This window comes from Odocoileus virginianus, chromosome 22 (assembly GCF_023699985.2).
Source record: "Odocoileus virginianus isolate 20LAN1187 ecotype Illinois chromosome 22, Ovbor_1.2, whole genome shotgun sequence".
Classification (NCBI taxonomy): domain Eukaryota; kingdom Metazoa; phylum Chordata; class Mammalia; order Artiodactyla; family Cervidae; genus Odocoileus; species Odocoileus virginianus.
The window spans coordinates 11,093,413-11,120,260 of NC_069695.1; the positions used below are offsets into that span (position 1 = coordinate 11,093,413).

Genomic DNA, 26,848 nt, shown 5'->3' on the forward strand with positions numbered 1-26,848 from the left:
TTCCTTAATCCAGAACAGTCCCTTGGTTGGTTTTTCCTTATCTTCCAAAATGTGAGCAAAACAGGGTTTTTTGTTTGTTTTTCTTTTTCTTTTTTTTTAAAAGAATACCCCTCAGTTTGGATTTGCCTGATGATTTTGTGTGGTTAGACTTAAGTTCTGCTGTGATCATATCAGGAGACTCATGAGGTCTACTTTACTGATGTTAGTATTCACTGTGGTTGCTTGTTAAGTTGATGGTGATGTGCATTTTTAAAGAGGACAGTTTTTATGTTTTCTTTAGTTTTTGCTTTCCTTTGGTGGATTGAGTCCTAGAGTCCTTTCGAGGACTCAATAAAAATACCTATTTAATTGTAAACCCGTTTAAAAAAATTTTTAACCCTACCTTCTCTTGTACTTTTATTTGGGAGAAGAGGGCGGGAATAGGACTTGGAGAACTTCCCGAGCAGGTGGATCCTGGACTTGGTTATTCATTGACAGAGTTAGAAGGCCTCTGGGCTTGAGTGTGACAGCATAGTTGGTGGATTCCACTGGTAAAATTCTTCCATTACTAATTGACAGGATAGTTAACATATCACTTCTTTATCCTGAAGTCTTATCGTTTGTTAAATGGAGATTATAATACTTGGTTTTAATCACCGCAGTGGATTGTGGGGACAAAAAACATAAGTAGGCCATAAATGTGAAAGTGCTTTTCTTTTTTTCCCACATTTCTCCTTCATATATTTATAACTATATATAGAAAAACAAGAAAAAGCTATTGATGAGTGTTTCCCTGTGCGCTGATGGCCAACACAGAGATCTCTAGTGCGCTTTTCTAGGAGGTCTGTCCTTGACTCGTTTCTATTCAGTGCTTCTGTTAATGACTTCTTACAAGAAATCATGAGATTCTCAGTTTTATAGATGACAAAGTCAGAGTTCATTTTCAAAATTATCTTGACATATTAGAAGGAACCCAAGCACTGCAAGATGACATTTCCTAATTTAAGTTCCAAAGATCAGTTGTAAAATAAAGGATTGGAAGGTTTGTCCTGTAATACATTAGGTTTGGTCACCTGCTTAATATGTGAGCAACTGCTCCAAAAGCCTAATGTAAACTTATACTCATCAAAAAATATTATACTGTTCTCTGCATGAAAGGTAATAGTAATATTATCACTGTGTTTTAAGAATATTTAAAAATTAGAGTATATCTAGAATAAGGTAACTGAGATGTTGATATTTCTGTCTCAGCAAGATTTCAATCAGATGCCATATAACTACTTTTCAGTAGTGGTCGTCAGAAGGTGTTCTTTTATGTAAAATGCTGACGTGAGGGCAACATCGTATCTTTTTATCCATTTTCCTGTTTGTACCTTTTGAAATATTATATTAATTTTTTGTAGACTACATGCCTTTAAGGCTTCCCTGTTAGCTCAGATGGTAAAGAATCTGCCTGCAGTGCAGGAGGCCTGGGTTCAATCCCTTGGTCAGGAAGATCCCCTGGAGAAGGGAAAGGCTAACCACTCCAGTATTCTTCCTGGAGAATCCCATGGAAGGAGGAGCCTGGTTAGCTACAGTCCATGGGGTAGCAAAGATTCGGACACGACTGAGTGACTAATACACACACACACACATGCCTTTAAAATAATTTCATAACTAATGTCTTGTTTGTCTACCAATTAATATATTTGTGCAGTGGATGCTCATAAAGACTAGCTAATAATAACTGAAGGTAATTAAAAGTCAGTTTTCTGTGCCTTGATTTATATTTAAGGACTATAGACTGATTGAACCAAATTCAAAATAGCAATTTCAAAGTCTAAGGGGTTACTGAATTTCTGAATTCATTTTTTACCATTATTACAATTGTTATGAAAATAAGCAGATAGACTTCATGACAGAATTGTGTGTGTTTAAAAGGTAGCTATTAAAAACTAGTTTTTTGTTCATTCTTGTTTTTGTTGTTGTTGTTGTAAGCTTGAAGTATGAAACCAAAGAATTTTTCACATAATGAGAATACATCTCTGACATGTCTGATAGTCACCTGGAGTGTTTCCATTCAATCTCTATTAAAAAATAAAGACTATTTCAAGAGGATTAAGAGAAATGAACCCTAAATTGAACAGTAGGTCTGTTTATGAAAATATTTTAGCTATTTCAGTCATACAGTTTGAAGTTTATTATTTGTTTAGCATAAGTGGAAGTTGTCTTAAAGGTATGTTATTACCAAGACCGTCTTGAAACACTTTTTTTTAATTGATTTTTTACAACACTGTTTAGATTTTCTTCCTGACACCTAGCTGCCACTTAGTTTTCATTATCAACTTCTCTCCTCCCTCATCCCTCTCTCCCTTCCTCTAATTTGGAAACACTGTAATTCGTGGGGCCTGGTTCTGTCTCATCACTTTGACTGTAGATTGTCTCAGACATGCTCTCAGACTTTTGATTTCCATTTAAGTGTCAGTGACTGTATTTATCTGTATCTCTAGGTTATCCCACTCCTCTCCTATCTTCAAACTTAGATACATAGCAACATTTCCTGACATCTCACAACTACAGTACCTGAAATTGTACATGTTCAGAACCAAAGTCATGATCTTTTCCATAAAACCCATCTTTTCTCCAGTTTCTCCTTGTCTCAGCTTGCGTAGTTTCATTCAGTTCATAATACCAGAAATCAGGGAGTTTTTCTTGACATCTTCCTCCACTGACATCATCTCCCACTCCAGTCAGGACGCAGGTTTTACTGGTTTTTCTCTGCCCAACCCGTGCTCTAAGCCATCAGCAGTATTTGCCTAACACTGTTGCAGTAGCTTCTCACTGGTCTTTGTTTTTCTACTCTTGCCCGAGTCTAGTTTTATCTTTCAACTTTTGCCCTTCTCTAGTTTTTATCCTTGCATTGCAGAAATGTATCATTAAAAAAAGAGGGAGGTGGGAGGGGGGACCGGGATGGGGAATACATGTAAATCCATGGCTAATTCATTTCAATGTATGACAAAAACCACTGCAATGTTGTAAAGTAATTAGCCTCCAACTAATAAAAATAAATGGAAAAAAAAAATAAAGTTATTGCACTATAAAAAAAAATAAAATAAAATAAAAATTAAAAAAAAAAAAGTAAACCAGACCTGGTGGCTCCCCTACTCAATCCCTTCCTTAATTTTCCTTGATAGGATAAATTTGTTAACACAGCCCACAAGCCCCTGCATACACGTGCCTTACCTTTGACTATTTATTCACTGTTACAACCACCGTACTGAATTTCTCAGGCCTGTTCTGAGGTTTGTTCATGTGCCTAGATTGCCCTGCTTTAGGATATTCCCTCTGATCAAAGTGTTGCTCATGTGCCCCTTTAAATTTTAAAAAATTAATTCTTTATTTCCTTGATACGTGAAAATGGCAGAAAGTTCCAATAGTACAAAAGATGATACAGGTGAAAACTGATTGTCTCCTCCATTCATATTTTCCATTTTTTGTGGCCAAATTTATGAGTCTTTTATTTTTAAATGATTCTCAGGTGTGTGGTTTATTTTTGAACTTTTTTGTAGCATTATTTTTCCTTCAAGTCTTTGACCAACTTGGGATTTATTTTAAGAAGCAAGGTAGAGAGTCAGCTGTATTTTTTTTTCTAGTTATCTACCCAGTTATCCCAATATCTTTTAGTGAATAACTTACCTGGTTTTCTGTTTTAAAGTGCCACCTTTATCTTATACTAGATTCCTGTCCTATCTGAGTCTATTCTGGTGTTTTGTCTAATCAGGCACTGTACCAGACTTTCTGACAGTGTTGCTTTAGAGTGTATTTTAATAGGTGGTAGAGCTGGTTCCATCTTAAGGATTTCCTGGCCCTTCTTAAATGTTTAATTTTCTACATGAGCCTTAGTATTGTCTAGTTTCTAAAAAAATCTTACTGATATTTGTGAGCTTATTAATTTTTAGAATAACATGAACATTTGATAACTTTACAATCCTAGAGTTTCCTGTATAAAAATATTTTTTCCATTTTATCGAGTCTAAAATTTTTCCTTACTACTATTTTATTTTAAAATTTTCTAAATGTCTTATTTTTTATTGGGGTGTAATTGACATATAACATTATTTATTTCAGATGTTATTGTTGTTTAGTCACTAAGTCTCATGTCTTGACACTCTGTGACTTCATGGACTGTAGCACGCCATGCTCCTCTGTCTGTGAGATTTCCCAGTCAAGAATACTGAAGTGGGTAGCCATTTCCTTCTCCAGGGGATCTTCCTGACCCAGGGATTGAACCCAAATCTCCTGCATTGGAAGGCAGATTCTTTACCACTGAGTCACCAGGGAAAGTTTCAACTGTACAGCGTAATGATCTGCTATTTGTGTACATTGAAAAATAATAATATGTCTAAAAACCACAGTAAGTCTAGTTAGCATTTGTCATCATACATAATCACAGATTTTTTTTCTTCTAAGTGAGAACTTTTATTTTAAGATGTACTCTCTTTGTATCTGTGTCAAGAGAGCATATACGCGATACAGTATTATTAGCTTTAGTCGCAATGCTGTACGTTACATCTTCATGTATGACATGTATTTTAATAACTAGAAGTTTGTACCTTTGGACCACCTTCACCATTTTACCCCACACCCCAACCCCTGCCTCTGGCAACCCCTGCCTCTGTATCTATGGGCTTTGATTGTTTTTTCTTTTATTTTCACATAGAAGTGAAATCCATTCTTCAGTTAGTCAGTTCAGTCGCTCAGTCATGTCCGACTCTTTGGGACCCCATGGACTGCAGCACGCCAGGCTTCCCTGTCCATCACCAGTTCCCAAAGATTGCTCAAACTCATGTCCATCAAGCCAGTGATGCCATCCAACCATCTCATCCTCTGTAGTCCCCTTTTCCTCCCACCTTCAATCTTTCCCAGCATCAGGGTCTTTTCCAGTGAGTCAGTTCTTCCAATCAGGTGGCCAAAGAATTGGAGTTTCAGCTTCAGCATCAGTCCTTCCAATGAATATTCAGGACTGATTTCCTTTAGGATGGACTGGTTTGATTTCCTTGCAGTCCAAGGGACTCTCAAGAGTCTTCTCCAGCATCACAGTTCAAATGCATCAGTTCTTCAGCGCTCAGCTTTCTTTATCATCCAGCTCTCACATCCATATGTGACTGCTGGAAAAACCATAGCATTGACTAGACAGACCTTTGTTGGCAAAGTAATATCTCTGCTTTTTAATATGCTGTCTTGGTTGGTCATAGCTTTTCTACCAAGGAGGAAGCATTTTTTTTTTCTTTTTTCCATTTATTTTTATTCATTGGAGGCTAATTACTTTACAACATTGTAGTGATTTTTGCCATACATTGACATGAATCAGCCTTGGATTTACATGTGCTCCCCATCCCAATCCCCCCTCCGTCCTCTCTCCCCATCCCTCTTGGTCTTCCCAGTGCACCAGCCCTGAACACCTGTCTCATGCATCCAACCTGGACTGGTGATCTGTTTTACCCTTGAAAGTATATTTGTTTCAATGCTGTTCTCTCTGAACATCCCACCCTCGCCTTCTCCCACAGAGTCTAAAAGTCTGTTCTGTACATGTGTCTCTTTTTCTGTTTTGCATATAAGGCTATCTTTACCATCTTTTTAAATTCCATATATATGCATTAGTATACTGTATTGGTCTTTATCTTTCTGGCTTACTTCACTCTGTATAATGGGCTCCAGTTTCATCCATCTCATTGGAGTTGATTCAAATGAATTCTTTTTAGTGGCTGAGTAATATTCCATTGTGTATATGTACCACAGCTTCCTTATCCATTCGTCTGCTGATGGGCATCTAGGTAGGAAGCATCTTTTAATTACATGGCTGTAGTCATCATCTGCAGTGATTTTGGAGCCCAGGAAAATAAAGTCTGTCACTGTTTCTGCTGTTTCCCCATCTGTTTGCCATGAAGTGATGGAGCCGGATGCCATGATCTTTGTTTTCTGAATACTGAGTTTGAAGTCAAATTTTTCACTCTCCTCTTTCACTTTCATCAAGAGACTCTTTAGTTCTTCTTTGCTTTCTGCCATAAGGGTGGTGTCATCTGCGTATCTGAGGTTATTGATATTTCTCCCTGCAATATCTTGATTCCAGCTTGTGCTTCATCCAGCCCAGTGTTTCTCATGATGTACTCTGCATATAAGTTAAATAAGCAGGGTGGCTATATATAGCCTGACATACTCCTTTTCCTATTTGGAACCAGTCTGTTGTTCCATGTCCAGTTCTTACTGTTGCTTCCTGACCTGCATACAGATTTCTCAGGAGGCAGGTCAGGTGGTCTGGTATTCCCATCTCTAAGAATTTTCCACAGTTTGTTGTGGTCCACACAGTCAAAGGCTTTGGCATAGTCAATAAAGCAGAAAGAAGATGTTTTTCTGGCACTCTCTAGCTTTTTCGATGATCCAACGGATGTTGGCTATTTGATCTCTGGTTCCTCTGCCTTTTCTAAAACCAGCTTGAACATCTGGAAGTACATGGTTCAGGTACTGTTGAAGCCTGGCTTGGAGAATTTTGAGCATTACTTTACTAGCGTGTGAGATGAGTGCAATTGTGCAGTAGTTTGAACATTCTTTGGCATTGCCTTCTTTGGGATTGGAATGAAAACTGACCTTTTCCAGTCCTGTGGCCACTGCTGAGTTTTCTAAATTTACCGGCATATTGAGTGCAGCACTTTCACAGCATCATCTTTTAGGATTTGAAATAGCTCAACTGGAATTCCATCACCTCCACTAGCTTTATTCGTAGTGATGGTTCCTAAGGCCCACTTGACTTCACATTCCAAGATGTCTGGCTCTAGATGAGTGATCACACCATTGTGGTTATCTGGATCATGAAGATCTTTTTTGTACAGTTCTTCTATGTATTCTTGCCACCTCTTCTTCATACCTTCTGCTTCTGTTAGGTCCATACCATTTTTGTCCTTTATTGTGCACATCTTTGCATGATACGTTCCCTTGGTATCTCTAATTTTCTTGAAGAGATCTCTAATCTTTCCCATTTTATTGTTTTCCTCTATTTCTTTGCTTTGATCACTGAGGAAGGCTTTCTTATCTCTCCTTGCTATTCTTTGAAACTCTGCATTCACATGGTTATATCTTTCCTTTTCTGGCCTTTCTCTTCTCTGCTTTTCTCATCTTTTTATAACGCCTCCTCAGACAACCGTTTTGCCTTTTTTCCTTTTCTTTTTGGGGATGGTCTTGATCCCTGTCTCCTGTACAGTGTCAGGAACCTCTTCCATAGTTCTTCAGGCACTCTGTCTATCAGATGTAATCCCTGGAATCTGTTTGTCACTTCCACTGTATAATTGTAAGGGATTTGATTTAGGTCATACCTGAAAAGTGGTTTTCCCTGCTTTCTTCAATTTAAGTCTGAATTTGGCAATAAGGAGTTCATGATGTGAGCCACAGTCAGCTCCCAGTCTTATTTTTGCTGACTATATAGAGCTGCTCCGTCTTTGGCTGCAAAGAATATAATCAATCTCGTTTTGGTATTGACCATCTAGTGATGTCCATGTGTAGTCTTTACTATCATTTTAAAGATTTCTTCATACATATTTGTGTATAACTTTATTTTGACTATTTCATCATTTTTTCATATCATTGTGATAGAATCATGGTATTTTTTAAATGATTTTTTTTTAATAGAGGAAGGCTTTTTAATTTTGAAGTCACTTTTTTTTAAACCACAGTCATGTATTGCTTGTAATAGATTTTTAATTGAATCATGTCCCCCTCCCTAGCCCACACTGTTAATTTAGCTAACTTGAATACTTCTTTAAGATGTCAGCTTAAAATTCACTTTGTAAAAGCCCTTCCTCAGCCTCCAGATCTCAAGATCTCCATTTTATTCTTCTTGAAGCATTCTATACTTTTCCTTTAGAGTGCTTATTGCACTTTGAAGTTTGAAATTGTTAGATTTTGGTGGAATTTTGTTATTGTCTAACATCTGTCTTTCTCTCTATCTTGTAAGCTGTATATATGGGTGAGAATTGTATTTTCCTCCTCATCCTGTCTTCAGTGTCCAGCACTGTTGCTACATGCAGTAGATGGTATTCTGTAGACACCATGTAGCTGATTTACTTGATTGATTCATTACTTGGTTGAATGGATGATTGGATTGTCCATTTGTGACAAGGTTGCCTATTTCTAATCTTTCCATCTCTTAGTTTTATTTTCAGTTCTACCACACTTTAAAGATGGGGAATGCATGTAAATCCATGGCTAATTCATTTCAATGTATGACAAAAACCACTGCAATGATGTAAAGTAATTAGCCTCCAACTAATAAAAATAAATGGAAAAAAAAAGATTACTTGCTGCCTTCTTAGGAACTTGATATACTTTTGGTATGGTTTTTCATACATGGTTCTCAAAGACAAATATAGTCTAGGCATATCAATTGATGTGTTTACTGTTTGGTTAATTGACATTGTCAAATTGATTTGATATTTTTCTCTTTCAAAATTGTTATTTTTAAGTAATTAAAATGTGACACAAATGAAATTGCTCTGACAATAATAATATTAAATTATTTTTACCTTTTTATAATACCACTTCAGGGTTTTGGAATAACTGAAACTTTTTACTTTCATGTTGCAGTTGTGCAATTGAGGCTTAGATAAGATCAAGTACCAACTGTTATAAAGCTGCCAGTGGTTGGGCTGAATCTAGATTTCTAAGTTTTCTGACTCCTACTTCAGTATTCCTCTACCATGGTATCTTCCACATTGCTGTAGTAGTCTTGCCTGTCTTCCAGGACTGTATTTGTAATACTGCAAAGAGCAAATATCTCACATTATTTTGCTCTGCTGCTGCTGCTGCTAAGTCACATTAGTCGTGTCTGACTCTGTGTGACCCCATAGACGGCAGCCCACCAGGCTCCCGTCCCCAGGATTCTCCAGGCAAGAATACTGGAGTGGGTTGCCATTTCCTCCTGCAGTGCATGAAAGTGAAAAGTGAAAGTGAAATCTCTCAGTTGTGTCCGAGTCTTAGCGACCCCATGGACTGTAACCTACCAGGCTCCTCCATCCATAGGATTTCCCGGGCAAGATATACTGGAGTGGGTTGCCATTGCCTTCTCCACTTTGGTCTACCAAGACAAATTTTATATAGTTAACTAATGACGCCATATTTTTAGACTTTTCCCTCTGTCAGTATATCCCATTATTTTCCTTTTAAATAAACTTTTTCTTTAAGAACAGTTTTAGGTTCCTCGCACAACTGAGCAGGTAGTACAGAGAATCCCCACCACACTTTCTGTCTCCTCTCACTTGGCCTCCCCCAGTATCAGCACTCTGCCCTGGAGGTGACACGTTTGTTACAACTGGTAAACCTACTTTGACATGTCATCACCCAAACTGCATAGTTTACATGAGGTTTCACCCATGGTGTTTTGCATTCTGTGGATCTGGATACATGTATAGAATATCATGTATCCGCCGTTATGGTATCATACACAATAGTTGCACTGCCCTGAAAATCCTCTGTGCACTGCCTGCCAGTCCCTTCCTCCCCCCCAGCCCCTGGCAACCACTGACTTTTTTTTTCTTTTTTAACTGTTTCCGTGGTTTTTCTTCTTCCAGAGTATCATAGAATTGAAATCATACATTATATAGCCTTTTCAAATTGGCTTCTTTCACTCAGTATTACATGTTACGTTTTCTTCATGTCTTTTCATGACTTGATAGCGCATTTCTTTTTAGTGCTGAATAACATTCCACTCTGATTTACCACCATTTATTTATCCTTTTACCTACTGAAGGACATCTTAGTGATTTCCAAGTTTTAGCAATGATGAAAAAAGCCGGTATGAACATACATGTGCAGGTGTTCATGTGAACATATATTTTCAGCTCATTTGGGTAAACAAGCTCATTGGGTAAGCATGGTTGCTGGGTTATATGGTAAGAACATGTTTAGTTTTGTAAGAAATCTAAAACATTCTTCCAAAATGACTGTACCATTTTGCATTACTCTCAGCAATAAGTGGGAATTTCTGTTACTCCACATCCTCGTCAGCATTTGGTGGTGTCAGTATTCTGGATTGGCCATTCTGATAGGTGTGTAGCAGTATCTCATTTTAATTTGTATTTCCTTCATAACATATGATGTAGAGCATCATTTCTTATGCTTATTTGCCTTCTGTATATCTTCTCTGGTGAGGTGTCTGCTTAGGTCTTTTGTCCTTTTTTTTTTTTTAAACTCGGTTGTTCGTTTTCTTTTGTTACCTTTTTAATATTCTCTTTTAAAAGTTGTTTTTTCTTGGGCGCCATTTAGTAAAAACACACAGAAAGCTTTGAGGTCATTAAGAATGATTTATTTTTTCAAAGGAAAACTCTTTCTGTTTTTCTCCTTTTACCCTTGTCTTTCAGTTATACCTGCCGCCACTTGCGGAGATATGTTTATGTGTTGGACAAACTGTATTTCCCCCACTCTCACTGTTCTACGCTTCAGCATTGCTTCTCGACCCTCAGTGACAATGGAGAGGAACTCTTGTCTTTAACTTGCTCTCACATTCTCAGATCCTATGCTTCCAGGTTATTAACCTCTGCTGTCCACTTATTGCATGGTGCATGCTGTATGCTGTAGATGACTGATAATTGCATGCTTTAATGGGATACATGTCAATTAAAGAATTAAGGAGGAAATATATATTTGAAGTGATACTAAATTCTTTAAAAGAATGGCTGACATTTTGGGGTTTTTTAAAAAATAAATGTCTTAAGTACTTTGTTACATTTCTTGGGAGAGAGAAAAGTTTTTAACCACATAGTTGTTAGGTAAACTCAACAGAACTTTTCTCTACTTTGCTTCATTTGGGAATCTTTTAACTTATAATAGTTGAGATGCTCTTTCTGGTTTATGTATGAAATAGACTACAGTAACTATTAATTACATATGTATTTTGAGTTCTCTTTCTTACTCTGCTTGTAAGCTGAAAGTTGGCTGTGGGGCTTCACGTATATTTTGATAGACATACGTTCAGCTAAGCAGGTTTGATTTTATAAGAAGGTAGAAACTATTCACTGGAATTTTGTATTTCTTACTCATTTTATTTACATATAGAGGGGTTATAAAATCAGCAAATTACATGTATCATAGATGAATCTATATTAAACGTAATGATGGATGGGAGTAGTAAGAAAGAGACAAGCCATCAATGTCACGCGTCAGAGAAAATCAGTGCCCGCTGTTTAGTAAAGGGGTAGTATGACATTACTGCTTTGTACTTGCACTTGACATTTTTGACACTTTCTGTAAGTCAGAGATGATGCAGATCAGCATTGTGTACTGTTAGCCAAGTATGGTGTGTCAAGGCAGTGTCTTCACTGCCAGTTGATTTGAGGAAGAAAGTAAAAATTCCATGACCATCCTCTAGAAAAGAACAGGTTTTTAAAATTAACATAGAGCTTTTCAGGTGAAGATGTATAGGATTCAAAATATTCAGTATATATCTAAGTGAAAACACTCTGATTATTAGGAATTGAGGACAGTGTGGCATCTAAGGTGACAGCCTTTTCTTGGCAGCAGAAACATTTTAGACTCCCATATTCCCAACCCAGAGATCAAATCCAGGTCTCCCCCACGGTAGGCGGTTTATTTACCTCATGGCTCAGCTGGTAAAGAATCCGCCTGCAATGTTGGAGACCTGGGTTCAATCCCTGGGTTGGGAAAACCCCTGGAGAAGGGAAAGGTTACCCACTCCAGTATTCTGGCCTTGAGAATTCCATGGACTGTATAGTCCATGGGGTCGCAAAGAGTTGGACACGACTGAGCAACTTTCACTCACTCAGTGATGTTGGTCAGACTCTTATGGAATCAGTGATGACATTTTTAAGAAATGAAAAAAATCAGGGGTCGAAAAGCAAGTGGAAATAACAGTTTAGCTCTTAAATATATAAGAGAGGAGAATTTACTAAATCCAGTGACTTTCAACTGACTTACATAAGGTGAGTGAGCATCAGGTAAGTGAATACTCTTTGGACCTGGAGACAGAACGTATCTGATTTCAAGGAAGGGAGAGAGCAGCTACTAATCACTCCACCTCTGAATTGAGCAGCATGATTGACCTTGTCCTTATTTGCTAGTGTACTAGTCAGGGTTCTTCAGAGAAACAGAACTGATAGAGGCTGTATGTGAGAGTGTGAGTATGTATGTGTGTGTATATAGAGGGAGAGATGGAGATTTATTTTAGGGAATTGGCTTTGGTGATTTTGGGGGTAAGTCTGCAGTAGGATGGGCAGAAATTCACATATTGATGTTGCCATCTTAATTGCTAAATCCACAGGGCAGGCCAGCAGGCTGGAAACTCAGGCAGGATTTTTATGTTGTAGTCTTGAGGCAGAATTCCTTCTTCCTCAGGAAGCCTCAGTTTTTGTTGTGAAGGCCTTCACCCAGATTATTGAGGATCATCTGCTTTCCTTAAAGGCAACTGATAATAAATGTTAATCACACACCCAGATACCTTCACAGCAATGTCTAAATACATGTTTGACCAAACAGCTGGGCACTGTAGCCTAGCCAGGTTGGCACATAAAGTTACCACCACACTATGCTTCTTCTGTTTTTCCTGTGTGTCTTCTTGTTCATCATGTCTGTCGTACCAGACTGTGAGTTTCATGGGGGTATAGACACCGAATCTTAACTCCTTATTGTACATCTTATAGCACCCCATGCCTGGTGTGTTGTTCATTAATATCAGTTGCAGCAGTAATATCATCTACTCACTCCAAATATCTGCCAAACCATCTGCCACATGTGACAGCATACCCCGGTACTCTGGAGTCTCTCCCCTCACTTTGCAGGAACAGACGGGAGAGAGAAGTGCATGGTCAACTGGGAAGATAAAAGGAAATGGAAGGAGAAGGACCAGGAAATCAGGGTAGGCAGGAAGAAAAGAGAACAGTTGAGAAGGGGAAAGATGAAGATCCTACATGGTTGAAGAAAGCAGCGTGTGTTCTCGAGCCCCCTTCACCTGATTCCTGGCCAAGTTAAATCCATGCTCAGTTTCTGAGTCACTGTAGCATTTCTTTCCCATTTTCCTTTTGCTCAAAGGCACCCTTCGCCCTCTTACCCCCAGCCTATCACCACTCCAGGTCATTTCTCATCCTCAGGAGGTTGTTCTGAACTCTTAGCAGCGATGTAACGTATTAACCCCCCGGAGGGAATGTTTTTCAGTCCAACATCCTCATCAGGACTGAAAAGCCTTTAGAACACATTGGTAAAGAAATGTCAGGCCCTGGTAGGCCTGATTAAGAAAAGATTCTGATGCCAGCAAAACTTACAGCATTTTTGAAATGCTGCCCACTTACAACTCTGACTGCCCTGACCTCTCATCTCATAACAGCATTTGCATCAGAAGTGTGTGCATGTCTCTTGGCCTCCAAATTCTGCCTGGCCCTGTCCAGTTTTCATGAACAGCAGAGAAGTGCAGAGGTTAGGGACGTGGGCTCCTCCTCCTCCCCTGCTGGCTTTATCCGACCCCAGCCCTTGGAGGCTGAGGCAGTGGACAGGAAACACTTCGATTCAGGACAGAGCTCAGAATGGGGGCAGAATTCGCATAAAAGGAGATATCTGACCACCTTTGTGGCGTGTTCATCTATCTGCAAGTGTTGAACATCCTGCACATACAGTGACATGTGATCAGATGAGATCTAGTCCCTGCATTTGAAAGATATTTCTTTCAACAGAATTACGTTGTATGGAAGGACAAACTAAGCCCAATGTCTGAGAAAAGCAGTCACAGAATTCCTTCACAACCTCAACTTTTGGTTATGCAGAATGTTTAAAATATAATTCAGTTCCTAGAAAGAAGTATAAGCCAGTTCCTTAAGAAGGAACTTTTTTTGCTGTTGTTCAGTCGCTAAGTCATGTCCAACTCTTTGTAACTCCATGGACTGCAGCATGCCAGGCTCCCCTGTCCTTTACTATCTCCTGGAATTTGCTCAGATTCATACCGATTGATTCGGTGATGCTAACCATCTCATCCTCTGCCACCCCCTTCTCCTCTTACCTTCAATCTTTCCCACTATCAGGGTCTTTTCTGATGAATCAGCTCTTCGCATCAGGTGGCCAAAATATTGGCACTTCAGCATCAGTCCTTCTGATGAATATTCAGGATTGTTTTCCTTCAGGATTGACTGATTTGATCTGCTTGCAGTCCAAGGGACTCTCAAGAGTCTTCTCCAGCACCACAATTTGAAGGCATCAGTTCTTCGGCGTGAGCTCAGCCTTTTTTATGGTCCAGCTCTCACATCTGTGCAGGATGACTTGAAACACCATAGGACTATACAGACAGTATACGTAAGACTATATAGACGTTCATCAGCAGTGATGTCTTTGCTTTTTTAATATGCTGTCTGGGTTTGTCATAGCTTTTCTTCCAAGAAGCAAGCATCTTTTAATTTCATGGCTGCAGTCACCGTCCACAGTGGTTTTGGAGCCCAAGAAAATAAAATTTGTCACTGCTTCCACTTTTCCCCCTCCTATTTGCCATGAAGTAACATGACTAGATACCATAATCTCAGTTTTTTTAATGTTGAGTTTTAGACCAGCTTTTTCACTCTCCTTGTTCACCTTCATCAAGAGGCTCTTTAGTTCCTTTTCACTTTCTGCCTTTAGAGTGGTATCATCTGCATATCTGAAGTTGCTGATACTTCTCCCAGCAATCTTGATTCTGGCTTGTGATTCATCCAGCCAGGTGTTGCGCTAATGTACTCTGCATAGAAGTTAAATAAGCAGTGTGACAATACACAGCCTTGTTGTACTCCTTTCCCAATTTTGAACCAGTCAGTTGTTCTATGTCTGGTTCTAACTGTTGCTTCTTGACCTACACACAGGTTTCTCAGGAGACAGGTAAGGTGGTCTGGTATTCCCATCTCTTTAAGAATTTATACACAGATTGCTGAGATAGAAATTTCAGTCTTTCTACTGTAAACGTATTTCCAGTGTATGACTTCTTTTTATAGCATCCTTGAGAGGTAACTTCTGGATGCTTCCCATCTCAGGAAGTGGTAGAGTTCTTGCTCTTTTGTTGTTAGAAAGATTGTCATAGGTGAAGTCTGCCTGCCAATAACATTCATATGTTGATCTGGCTCTGCTTGAGAGAAATACTTTGCTGCTTATCAGAGCCCTTCTGGTTTTTAAAAACATCTGTCATGATTCCCCGTATTGTTTTTTCTGTATCTTAAATAGCTTGGTTATGGTAACCATTACTGAGACAAATGATGTTTAGATTATTCAGCCTTCTTTTTCTCTTTCTGGATAATTATACTCACCAACAACTATCGCAGGAATTGGTGTCCAGTAACCACCAGGTCCTGTTGTACAGCACAGGGAACTCTGCCCCGCTGCTCAGGGTGGAGCCTGGATGGGAGCGGCATTTGAGGGAGAATGGATACATGCATGTGTATGGCTGAGTCCCTCTGCTGTCCGCCTGAAACTGTCACAACATCGCTAATTGGCTCTGCTGCTGCTGTTGCTGCTAAGTCGCTTCAGTCGTGTCCGACTCTGTGCGACCCCATAGACGGCAGCCCACGAGGCTCCCCCGTCCCTGGGATTCTCCAGGCAAGAACACTGGGCTGGGCTGCCATTTCCTTCTCCATTAATTGGCTCTACTCCAGTATAAAATTAAAAGCTTTAAAAAAAATTGGTATCCAGAATTGGATGTAACATTTCAGTTGTACTTCATAATTTTGACCTTTGTAAATGAAAACTATATAAATTACAAGCTAAATTATAGTTATAAATTATACTCTGTTAATTTGTGCTAAGACAGACTATACTGACTTTTTAAAGCAGGCACACCTAAGCTTATGTGAAATTTCCAGATCTTTTTCACATGAGCACACATCTCCTTAGACGTGTTGCACATTTGATTTTTTTTAACCTAATTTCAGGGCTTTACATTTGTTCTTACTTTAGTGTGTTGATTTTTTCCTGTCTTTCTCTGAGTCAAACCTTGTGAAGCTATAAGCTTTTCATACCTGGTAGCTTCTTCTGTTTGTCCTCTTAGCACTGAGATCAACCCTCAGATTACTGACTTGAGAGTTGACTTCTGTAGAAATCAAATTGAGAAATCTGAGTGGATATTTGAGAATTGTAATTAATCGCTAGTGACTACAAGTGAACTCTGTCCTGTCAACCCAGTGGAATATTTTGCAGGATTAAAAATATTATAAGGAAAAATGAGTTAGAAATATGGACATGATCTGATATAATGTTAAGTTTAAAAAATATATAAAGTTATGTGTTGCTGTAAACACAATTGTATAAAATTATATACACATGGACAAAAACTAGATAATGTATAAAAATAGTTGTGGAACATTAGTAAAATATACACGACATTCTTTTAAAACTAAGCTTATTTTTTTAGGCATTTAAAAAATATGCAAATTTAAATTGCCTCTCTTTTCTGTGCTTCTCACTACTGCCTCAAGTAAAATCTGTGTCTTTGGCTTTTCTCCTCCCTCCCTACATATATAATATCCTTTTATTAATTGACAGTGAGCTGCAGTGTAAATTATGGGAATAGATAGGAGTTCCTGATCTGATCACAGAAAATTTCTCCTGTGACTTATGTTAGAATTTTCATTCTTTTTTTGTTGTTTGTTTCCTTTTTGAGAATGGGTTTATAATTCTAAGCACAACATTACGTCATTTCTCTAGCCTGTAGCACTTTCAAATTTAGGAATGCTTTTCCCCATTCAGTATGTCTTTTATATTGTGGTTTAAAAAATCACATCTGGTGCCTTTTTATTGCTTTGAAAGGACTCATCTTCAATCTAAATCTAAGATAATATTCTAATGAGTTTCCTCAAAAGAGTTTTTTAAAATCACTGGAACAGTCTTAGCATCGTGTATGCTGCTCACTAAGTCTGTAATGAATAAATATTTGAAACTGTAGTCATAATTTTTCATGCATCTGATACTGTCTTAATAATTCTGTTGTGGCTATGTGCTGTATTGATTTTTGTGCTACTTCTGTGGCATGAATGAAATGTATTATCCCACTTAAACCATTACGGTTTCCTTTTGAATTACATATTCACTACTTGATCTTGTCATCAAGCATATCCCATTTTCTGTATTGCAGTGTTCAGTCTTAAGATCTACTACTTTAATTCTCAATGCCGTATAAATGAAAATAGAATAGGTAAATTCAGATTAGGAAACTAGAGAGGAATGAGCAATAGTTAAAATTTTTAAAAATCACTTTTCTAAATTAGTACCGTTTTCTGATCTGGGGATTTGGGGTTTTCTTTTTTCATCTCAAGATTTATAAAGAATGAATCACTGCCATGCACTCCAGAGGAGAGAAGAGGGCACAGCTTGACAAATCTAGCAGCCACCTTTACTCGTTTTCAGAGCTTTGCCCTACACCCTTTTCTTCACATTGTGACTGCATACTCTGGGCTGTCTTCCCACCATTTTGCTATTTCTTTTTAGGCTCTTTTTGAAAATACTAGAATTCCTAAAAGTTTGACCACTAAAGTCCTCCTGTCTTTTCAGCTTAAACTCTTACCTTAGGCACTTTAATCTATTTCTACTAATATGACTTTCCATGCCATCCAAGTGCCAGTTGACAACGCCAGCTGCAATGCTGAGCTCTGGTCCCATGCTGGCAGCCGTCTTCATGTCATCATCACCACTCGCACCTCTCACAGGCCCATCTCCCAGGTGAACTTAACCTTTCTCCATTAACTTTTTCTTTTAGTCTCTTCCATCTCAGTAAGTCATATCTCCATCCACCAAGTTACTTATGTCCTTCCCATGAAAATCTTCGACATTTTCATTCCCTCACCTCCTACATCCATCCTCTGTTCATTTCGTTTCTGTATCCAAAAGGTAAGTAGTATCTGCCTTCTTTTGTGTCCCTACTGCCCCCGCTGTAGCTCAAACCATCTTCTCAGCTAGACTGAGAAAACCCACCTGGTTTCTCCTCTTCCAGGCTTATTGCTCCCACCCCTAACTCCACATCTAGCAAGCATCTTCAGATCCTCCAAACCCAGTTTGTGCTCTTCTCTGCTCAAAACCCTTCACTGGGTCCCTTTGCCCTTAGGGTGGTACGTCTACCAGCCACACTGATACTTTCCTTTTCTAGGTTTCATGGGCCCCATTTCCATATTTAGGCTATTTACATGCTCTTCCCTGTCTAGAATGTTCTTTCGCCAATTCTGTATTTCTTATGTTTTTACTTCCCCAGACATTTCCCCGTATCTTCAAAACCATTATTATACATAATACTGCATTTTCTCTTACACACACATTCGTTCTCTGTCTCAGAGTAGACTATATGCTCCATGAGGGCAGAAAATATATGCTTTTTTAAAATCTATTTTTCCATAAATGGATTTCATTGGTAAAGGAGGCATTCAAGTCTTAGTTAACATACCTGTGGTGCATAGGTGTAACCAGAGTTCGCGAAGATGAGCTCTCTAACAACAATATTAAAATGTCTCATATAGTTTAGATTGTGTAGGATTTGGAGTGGATACATAATTCCCCAAGTTGTATGCTCTTTCCCTGGGGCTCCGTTTGCAGGGAATTTCATGTACATATTCAGACATGCAGACTTGCATAACTGCTTATTATAGAAGTATTCTTGGTTACTAAATGTCTAACAGACTTGAACATACAGGGTTTCCTGTATATGGAAGAAAAGTGATTTCACCCTTTCTTCATGCCTTGGCATGTCATGATGCCAGCCTTACATTTACTTGACTTCCCGAATTTAAATAGGTGGTGATGTAAATCAGAAGTTAATGTTTCACCTACCGGCACTAAGTAACTAAATCATCATACTCAGATGAGAGAGGTAAATCCTTCTCAATTTGGCCACAGACTAGGAATGACATTTACTCTAATCCCATCCCTCTAAGTTAGATTGACAACAGAATGATTTATTTCCGTCATGCAAAAGATGAAGAATTAGAGGAGAAGATAGAGAAATTAAGTTGTTTGACAAAGATCACATAACAAGCTGGAAGTCTCTGGAGATCAAAGTTTCATCTTACTGAATGACACAGCATTATAAAACAAGATAAATGCATCTCACTATACATGTGCTTAATGAAGTATGCTCAGTAGATAGTGTCTCTAATTTTTTTTTAAACTTGTGTTTAGATTTTATAATTTCAGCTCAATCCTGTTATATTTTATATCTGTTACATTTTAAATCTCCATCTTAAAGATTTGAACGAATGGGAATTGAAGAGTTACTACTTGTCTTAGGCATTTTCCACATGCAGTCTTATATTGATCTTAAACTAGAATCAGGTATGTTCCAAGAGGTTGCTCGTTTTGCACAACAGTTGTACAAACTATCTGTAAGAGGTGGTCATGAACTTTAGATGTACTGTATAGATTTTCTAAAGGCTGTATATTAAGAGCATGCACACAAAATATTTTCTTTGCCCAGTAGTGATAATAATAGCTGGTCTTTATTGAACTCTCTTACTCTGTAATGGACACTGTTGTAATTATTAACTGTTTTTATTTTTATGCTCAAAGCCACTCTGTGAAGTAGTTAATATTATACTCTTTTATAAATGAGGATAATGATGCACAGAGTGCATTAATCCTTGCTTGAAGATGGTAAAGCCAGTATTGGAACTGAAATTATTCTAGCTATAAAAATTCCACTTGTCACCTTATACTGCCTCTTAAGAAGCCTTTTAATAATAATAGTATGATTTTAATAAGTAACTTTGCCTTGTTGAAATCAGAGCCCAATACAAATCTGATATTATTTGATGATTATACATTTTAAACTGTTTGTGTTTTGTGTTTTGAACTTTTCTGCTCACCCAAAATTTCACTTGGAGATAGTTTGTAAAACTGGCTAAAATTCAAAGTTGAACTGTGGACTGTAAAAATAGAAGAGACTCAAAACTGTATTTCTTGGTCCTCTAAATTCTGTAGGTACCATTTAGTCTGGTATCTACTCTCTAAACATGCAGTCTCTCTTGTTTTTCAAAGCCATTAATCCTTGTAGAAGTTTCATAACGTATCCCAAATGTCTAAGTTGGATTTTAACTTTTGCTATAGTTTTGATGTAGTTTTTCCTTCTCAGAGTAAAAAAAGATACAAGCTATTCTCAAAAGATTTTTAACCAGATTTCACAAAGTAAGCATTCATAGGCAGGTTTTCAGGGGAACCCAAGGATATGTTTTACATTTTACTTACCACTAGGAAAAGAAAAAAGAAGAACAATTAGCAAGTGAATATAATTTCTAGTAGTGACTAAAAGTCTTATAGCTTCCTCTGTTTAGTGACTAACAATTGGGTCATCCTTCTAACTTTGAATAAACAAATAAGCAGCCACTTTGGGGATTTAGACGTATAGTTACTATCTATATATATACATTTTTAAACATGTAACATTTACATAAACTTAAAAATATTTGTTATTTTAAAGTTTATTCTTGATGTACTTCATGCTGGTACCAGTAATTCCTTTTCCTATGTGCATTTATTCTCAGGCAGCACATACTAGAAGCCAATAGAAAGGTCAAGTCCCTGTTACTCATGACGGTAGAGGTGTTACTCTGTGCATTGTACATCCTGGCATGTGGTGGTTGTGGCTGACAGTGGGAACCTAGGCAGAGAGTTGTTTGTGTCTTGGTGGGGTGAGTCTGCCTTTTAGGACTTACCTCATGTCCTTCAGTCCCAAACTTCCAAAGTCATGTTTGAAGATAGGAGTGCAACTATATATACTAAGATATGACCATATTTTAGTATCATTTCTGTAAAATGTTAGAAAATAAAGGAAAGGTTAACAAATTAGTCTGAAACCAGTAAATAAATAGCTACAGGTAAATTTATTTCTGCATGTGCAGTGAAAAAAGTTCATTTGAGGAATATTAATTGTAGTATAGCTGGTTTTACTATAGCCTCTGGTTTCCTCTTACTATCCTTAAATGGTCAGGAAGGGAACATCATTGTGGATTAAATGCAAATCTGTCAAACACAATAGGCAGTCGTCTGTTCTGTGGGCTTTTAATTCTTGCTGTTTTCTTGTCTTGCGTAACAGTGTTTTACTTAGCGGGCAAGATACTGAGGCAGTGTGTGGTGATAAGGAAGGAAAGAAAAGAGCTTTAATTTTCATACTTTTAAAAATACTTGTTCTCAGAAACACAACTGTCTTGATTTCTGTTGCTGGCACTAAGTATCAAATGCAAGAGGTATCCAGGTTACCGAATTTTGCATGACTCTTGGTAAGAGTTTGTGGTGTTTCCTGTTAGAGAAATCTTATTTCTCTCAGTGTCTGGTTTTCTAGTCCCTCCCTTCATTATATTTTGTGAATATGATAATGATACTATTAACTGATTTATACAGTGAATCCGTATACATTAATAACTTGGGGTTCCACAGAACAGTGATCCACTTGAGCTAGAATTGTAATATAAACTAAGAGGTATCAGTTGCAAACTTGTAAATATAACCTACATATGCATCTTTCCTTTAAGTGAGACCAAAGTCAATTGGCTTTAATTTGCAACGCCTTTTAGAGCCAAAATGGTGATGTTTTTGTTCTGCTATCATGGGAATATTACCCCAAACAGTAAAATGAACTCTTAAAATTACTGCTTTGTTTACTAACTCAGTGTATTTGTAGTCTTGGGTTTGAATTTGTTGGCACATGGCTTGAAATTGCATACTTAAAATGAGTTAGTGTTCATTAACTTCAATAATTTAAAATTAAAAAGTAGTCTTCTCAAAGGGTAATATAGCCTTGTTTGTTGACAACATATGGAAATTTGACATGCCTCCCCATAACCACAACCATAGCACTTACTTTCCCAATACATGTTGCATTCTTTAGCCTAATGAAGCTATGTGTATTATCATGGTATTCCTAATCTGATTCTGGGGGTACATTCTCTGATTTTGTGTATTTATGGAAGCTCGTTTTCCCTCTTATATAATCAAATGACATTTCTTCTGATGACCTATACTTGCATAAATGCAGTAGTTATATCTTTGCCTACTAATATTTGTTATTCAAATATTTTTCTGAGGAGAGTTTATTTTTCATTTTAATACTTTTAGATATTGCCTCATTAAAAATAACCTTTGGTGTTGTTATTTCAGCTTTGAATGTTAATGCCTGGTTATTTCAAACAAACCATGATGTTCAAAAACTACAGTATTACCTAGAACTACTTATCTCCTTGAATGTAAAATACCACTGAAAAGAATAATATGCAAATGAGATGTATTATACTTTAGTTTGGGTGTCCTGGTGGCTCAGCAGTAAAGAATCTGCCTGCAGTGCAGGAGGTACAGGTTCGATCCCTGGGTCAGGAAGATCCCCTGGAGGAGGAAATGGCAGCCCACCCCAGTATGCTTGCTGGGAAAATCCCATTGTCAGGGGAGCCTGGCAGGCTACAGTCTGTGGGGTTACAAAAAGTCAGACATGATTGAGCAACTGAGCGTGCAAGCCATACATTAATTCATTAGACTGATTCTCTAAATATCACTAATCTTTAGCCTAAAAGAGATGATTTTCCATGGATATTTTGTTTTTCTAATTTTTCTCTGTAGCAGATACCTCTGTCCTTATTGTCAAGGTGGACAAACAGAGCTCTGATTTTTAGAATCGGACAAGTTGTAGGTGATAGAATCAGGGTAAGACCAGTGTTCCAATTCACTCATTTTACCCACGAGACTTGAAGTAATTTCTTATTGTATATTACCAATGAATGTGATCTTCTTTTTGACAATCAAATTTTCACATATGACTGTGTGTCCCTGTATCCTCTAAAAGCAGTAGTTTATCTACTGATATGATTTTTAGTAAGATCCATCTGGATTACACATTCTCTTTGGTTAATAGAGATATATCTAAAAGCCCTACTTTTAAGTTGTGTAGTTTGTCAGGATTCACATTTTCTCTGGTGTCACTGAATATGGTGAAGCTCATGGTAGTGTAATACCAAAAGCAGTTCAGATTTGACCCTGATGGAGTCAGTCCATGAGTAGGACAGGTGGATGGGTGACCTCAGGTAGGCTTCACTGACTAAAGTGACTTTTACAAAGTGATTTGAGGGCAGATATTTGGTGGACTAGTAGGTTGTTCCAAGCATAGGGGGGTGGCATGAAAGAGGGTATAGGCAAGAGTAGGTGAGAAAGACAAAGGGTTCATTTAGGAGAAAAGAATGGTGACTGGGACAGGGTGTGGGAGGAGATGAGATCAGACATATAAATTGGGAAAGAGTTGTGGAACCATTTGGAGACAAGAAAAACATTGTACTTCAAGTGTTGAGAAAGCCAACACTTTGATTAGAGGAAAAGGTATGATGAGGGACTTCCCCCATGGTCCAGTGGTTAAGAGTCCGTGCTTCCAATGCAGGGGGTGTGGGTTCAATCCCTGATTGGAGAACTAAGATCTCACTTGCCATAAGGTGCAACCAAAAAAAAAAAAAGTGTGGTGAACTTATACCCCAAAAGAGCATAATAGCAGTTCACTCTTTAATATGGAGGGCAGTGATTGGGCGGAGCAAAAAAATTGAAGTGATTATTAAGTGGGAGACCATATAATATAGCATTCAAACTAGGACCCTTAATAGAGTGAAAGGGAATTCTGTAATAGTTCTCCTGGGACAAAGTGTGTAAAGTGGGACTTGTCCTGGGCAAATCGGGGCATATGGTTCTCATGTTATTACTGAGTGCTTACTTGGAGTTCATTCATAGATTACAAAGATAGGGAATATTAAAATCCTAAGGTTTGAAAGTGCTATACCATAATATTCCTTAACAAAATAAACTGTAAATAGTTGTCTCAGATTCTGGCCAAGACTAGCAGACCCATCACTGAAGTTGATTCACAGATGCTGGCATTTCCATGGCAGTGTGGCGGGATGCTTATGTGTTGAGACAGGCTGCCTAGACTTGAGAGCTACTTCTGCTGCTGGGTAACTGGAAATCTTGAGCAAGTAAGATGGAGATAATCGGGAAACCTCCTCTCCAGATTGAAGTCAAATTTAAATGAGGTGACGTACACAAAACACTTAGCACAATGCTAATGTCACGTACCAGGCAACCAAATTCTGTTCTTACTGTTTTTCCTATGATTAGTGCAATCACTACTCCTGTTTACATATTGGTGGTTAGCATGTTTTCAATTTAAGCTAATTTAAAGTAACAAATACTGATGTTGCTGGTAGCTTTCCACCTTTTATTTGTAATGATAATTCCATAATTAAAGAAATGTTTGGAAAACTAATTTTCATTCCAGCTTTAATAGAACACAACTCACATTTCACCTTCTATCTATGCCAGTTCTTATTTTACAGATGTAAACAGATTGTCACAGTCATGCTGTTGAATTATTGAATACAGTAACTCTCATTTTGCTTTCAACTGAGTCTTAAAGATGTTTTCAGTAGCATTGTGTTTTTCAAATCCACTTCCTGTTGTGCAGCAGACTGCTGGCTAAAGAGTAATCATTTAATTTTTTGTTTTAGTTTTTTTTTTTTAAAGGATAAATTTAGTTTTGCTAGAGGGTGGAGTATGACTTGGCAACTAAAAATAATGATGTGTTTTAGATCTTTTCCTTGGTGGCTCAGGAAATAAAGAGTTCGCCTGTAATGCAGGAGACCCAGGTTCGATCCCTTGGAGAAGAGAATGGCTGTCCACTCCAGTATTCTTGCTTGGAGAAGTCCATGAACAGAGGAGCCTGGCAGGCTACAGTCTCTTCTTTATACAGTTCAGGGGGGGTTACATCACAAAGAGTTGGACATGACTGTGACTTTTGCTTTAGGTCTTTTATGCTTTAAATAATTCTTTAGAGAGATAATTGAGATTGTTATCAGTAATGCAACCTGAACATGCCCTTCTTTGGTCCGCTTGCATTTTTTTAAATTGAGATATACTTTCTTTACAATATTGTGTTAGTTTCTGCTGTTTGGTGAAGTGAATTAGCTCTGTGTATGGTCCACTTGCATTTATTCCTTTTTCCTAGAATGTTCTTCCCCCAGATATCTACTCAACTCACACCCCCACTTTCTTTAAGTCTTAATATCATTTCTTTGGTGAAACCTTCTCTGACTACCCAATCAAAAACCAGAGCCTCTCTCCACTCTGTATTCTTTCTTTAGATTCATTTTCATAAATGACAGTTATTTCAGAAGCATTGTGATCATCCCCATATTTCTGAGATGTGTGTATATATTGCTGGAGTAATTATAAACTCCAATCCTATGATGCAATAAAAAAAAACTTGTGCTTCTCTAATATCTCAGTAACCTAGTCAGGGAATTGAGCTTTCTTTCAGAATTGAAATTGCTTGTAAACAAGGTTATAGAATGTCTGATCTTTTTTATTTGGGGTAAGTTGCAGTGTCAGTGGCTAAGGGTGAAATAGCAGCATTGTTCAAGTATAGCCCTCTGGAGGAAAAGCAGAAATGAATTTCTCTTTAAACAGAAGAGAACATTCCTACTGCTGGTCTTTGAGACTCAGGAACCCTAACCTGCCCTCTGGTTGGGAGACAGGAGCTACCTCAGCTTAACAACCTCTGTGTGTGTGTTAGTCCACTCAAGCCGCCATAACAGAATATCGTAGACTGGCTGACTTACTTAACAGAAATTTGTTTTCTCACATTTCTGGAGACTGAAAGTCCAAGATCAAGGTATTACTAACAGAATTGATGTCTGGTAGAGGCTCTGCTCTTGACTTGCAGATGGCTGCCTTCTGGCTGTAGGTTTTCTTTATACCCATGTAGAGGGAGCTCATGTCTCTTCTTATAAGGACAATAATTCTGTCCGATCAGGGCCCCATCCTTATGACCCCATTTAGCCTCAGTAACTTCCTCACTCCCAATTCAGCCACACTGGTGGTCTGGACTTCACTGTAGGAATTTTGGAAGGACACATACATTCAATCCATGACATGCTGCATCACAAATTATTTCTCTTTCTGAGTTTAGTTAATTAAACTTTCTTGAGAATCTTTCCATAGGCACTATACTAGGTACCAGGGAGACAGAAGTGAATTATTCCATGCTCAAGAATGTAATAATTTAGTGAGGGAAATAAATGTGGATACAACTAATTAATATGATCAATGTTTTTTCTAAGTTTGAAGGTGAGTAGAAATTTGCCAGGCAGATTTATGTAGAAAGGGATGTAAAAGCAAAGAGGGTAGCATGAGCAAAGGGTAGTGTGTTTGGGAAATGATGAGCAGATCAATGTGGACATTGTGTGGAATGAAGTAGGGGGCGATGGACTCAAACCTGAAATATGAAACTCCTTTGTAGTGTTTGTCTTCCCTAATAGTGTCACAGCATTATCTGAAAAAGTAGAAAGACAATGAAGAATAATGAAAAGACTAGGAATTATAGCCACTTATAACCTACAGAGGAGACTAATAGTACAAATAAAGTGCAGTAGCACAAAGCATGTAATCAGGGAGATTATTTTAAGGGAACAGAATTTCCATACACTTTGAACTAAGTATATATACTTAGTGTCATATTTGAGAATTAGGGTGAAATTTTAAAATCTGTGATTATATTAGAGGTGGGAAAAATGTTGCAATCACAGCTTCAAATAAGGAAAGATATTAGATTAAAAATCTTTGGTTTTCTCCATTGTTTCTCTATAAAATTTGTGAAACTGTGCATTTTTTTATGTAAATATTTAAAAATCACTGTTCACTTCCCATCAAGATAGAAGAACAGAGAGTGGATTTACCCTTCTACCTGAAACAACAAAAACAGACAAAATATATGAAACAGTGGTTTGCGAGATAGTGAGCATGAGGCATTCAAAGGAACTAATGCCTGATAGGTGAGAAACAAAAGGAAACGATCCCAACGAATACTGCAGATTACTATCGTAAGAGAATTTCT

General features: G+C 37.8%; 1 protein-coding gene across 6 annotated transcripts in view; it reads left to right on the plus strand.

Moving 5' to 3' along the window:
• The window catches only part of DYM (dymeclin), a 385,106-nt gene that overhangs the window by 205,224 nt on the left and 153,034 nt on the right, over positions 1–26,848 (plus strand). For 3 of the 6 annotated variants that reach the window (XM_070452575.1, XM_070452578.1, XM_070452576.1), the window contains exon 14: positions 10,365–10,529. The exons of the other annotated variants lie outside the window; for them this stretch is intronic. In XM_070452575.1, coding sequence (XP_070308676.1) covers positions 10,365–10,529 — 165 coding nt within the window. The remainder of the gene's footprint in view (positions 1–10,364; positions 10,530–26,848) is intronic. 6 annotated transcript variants of the gene reach the window in all.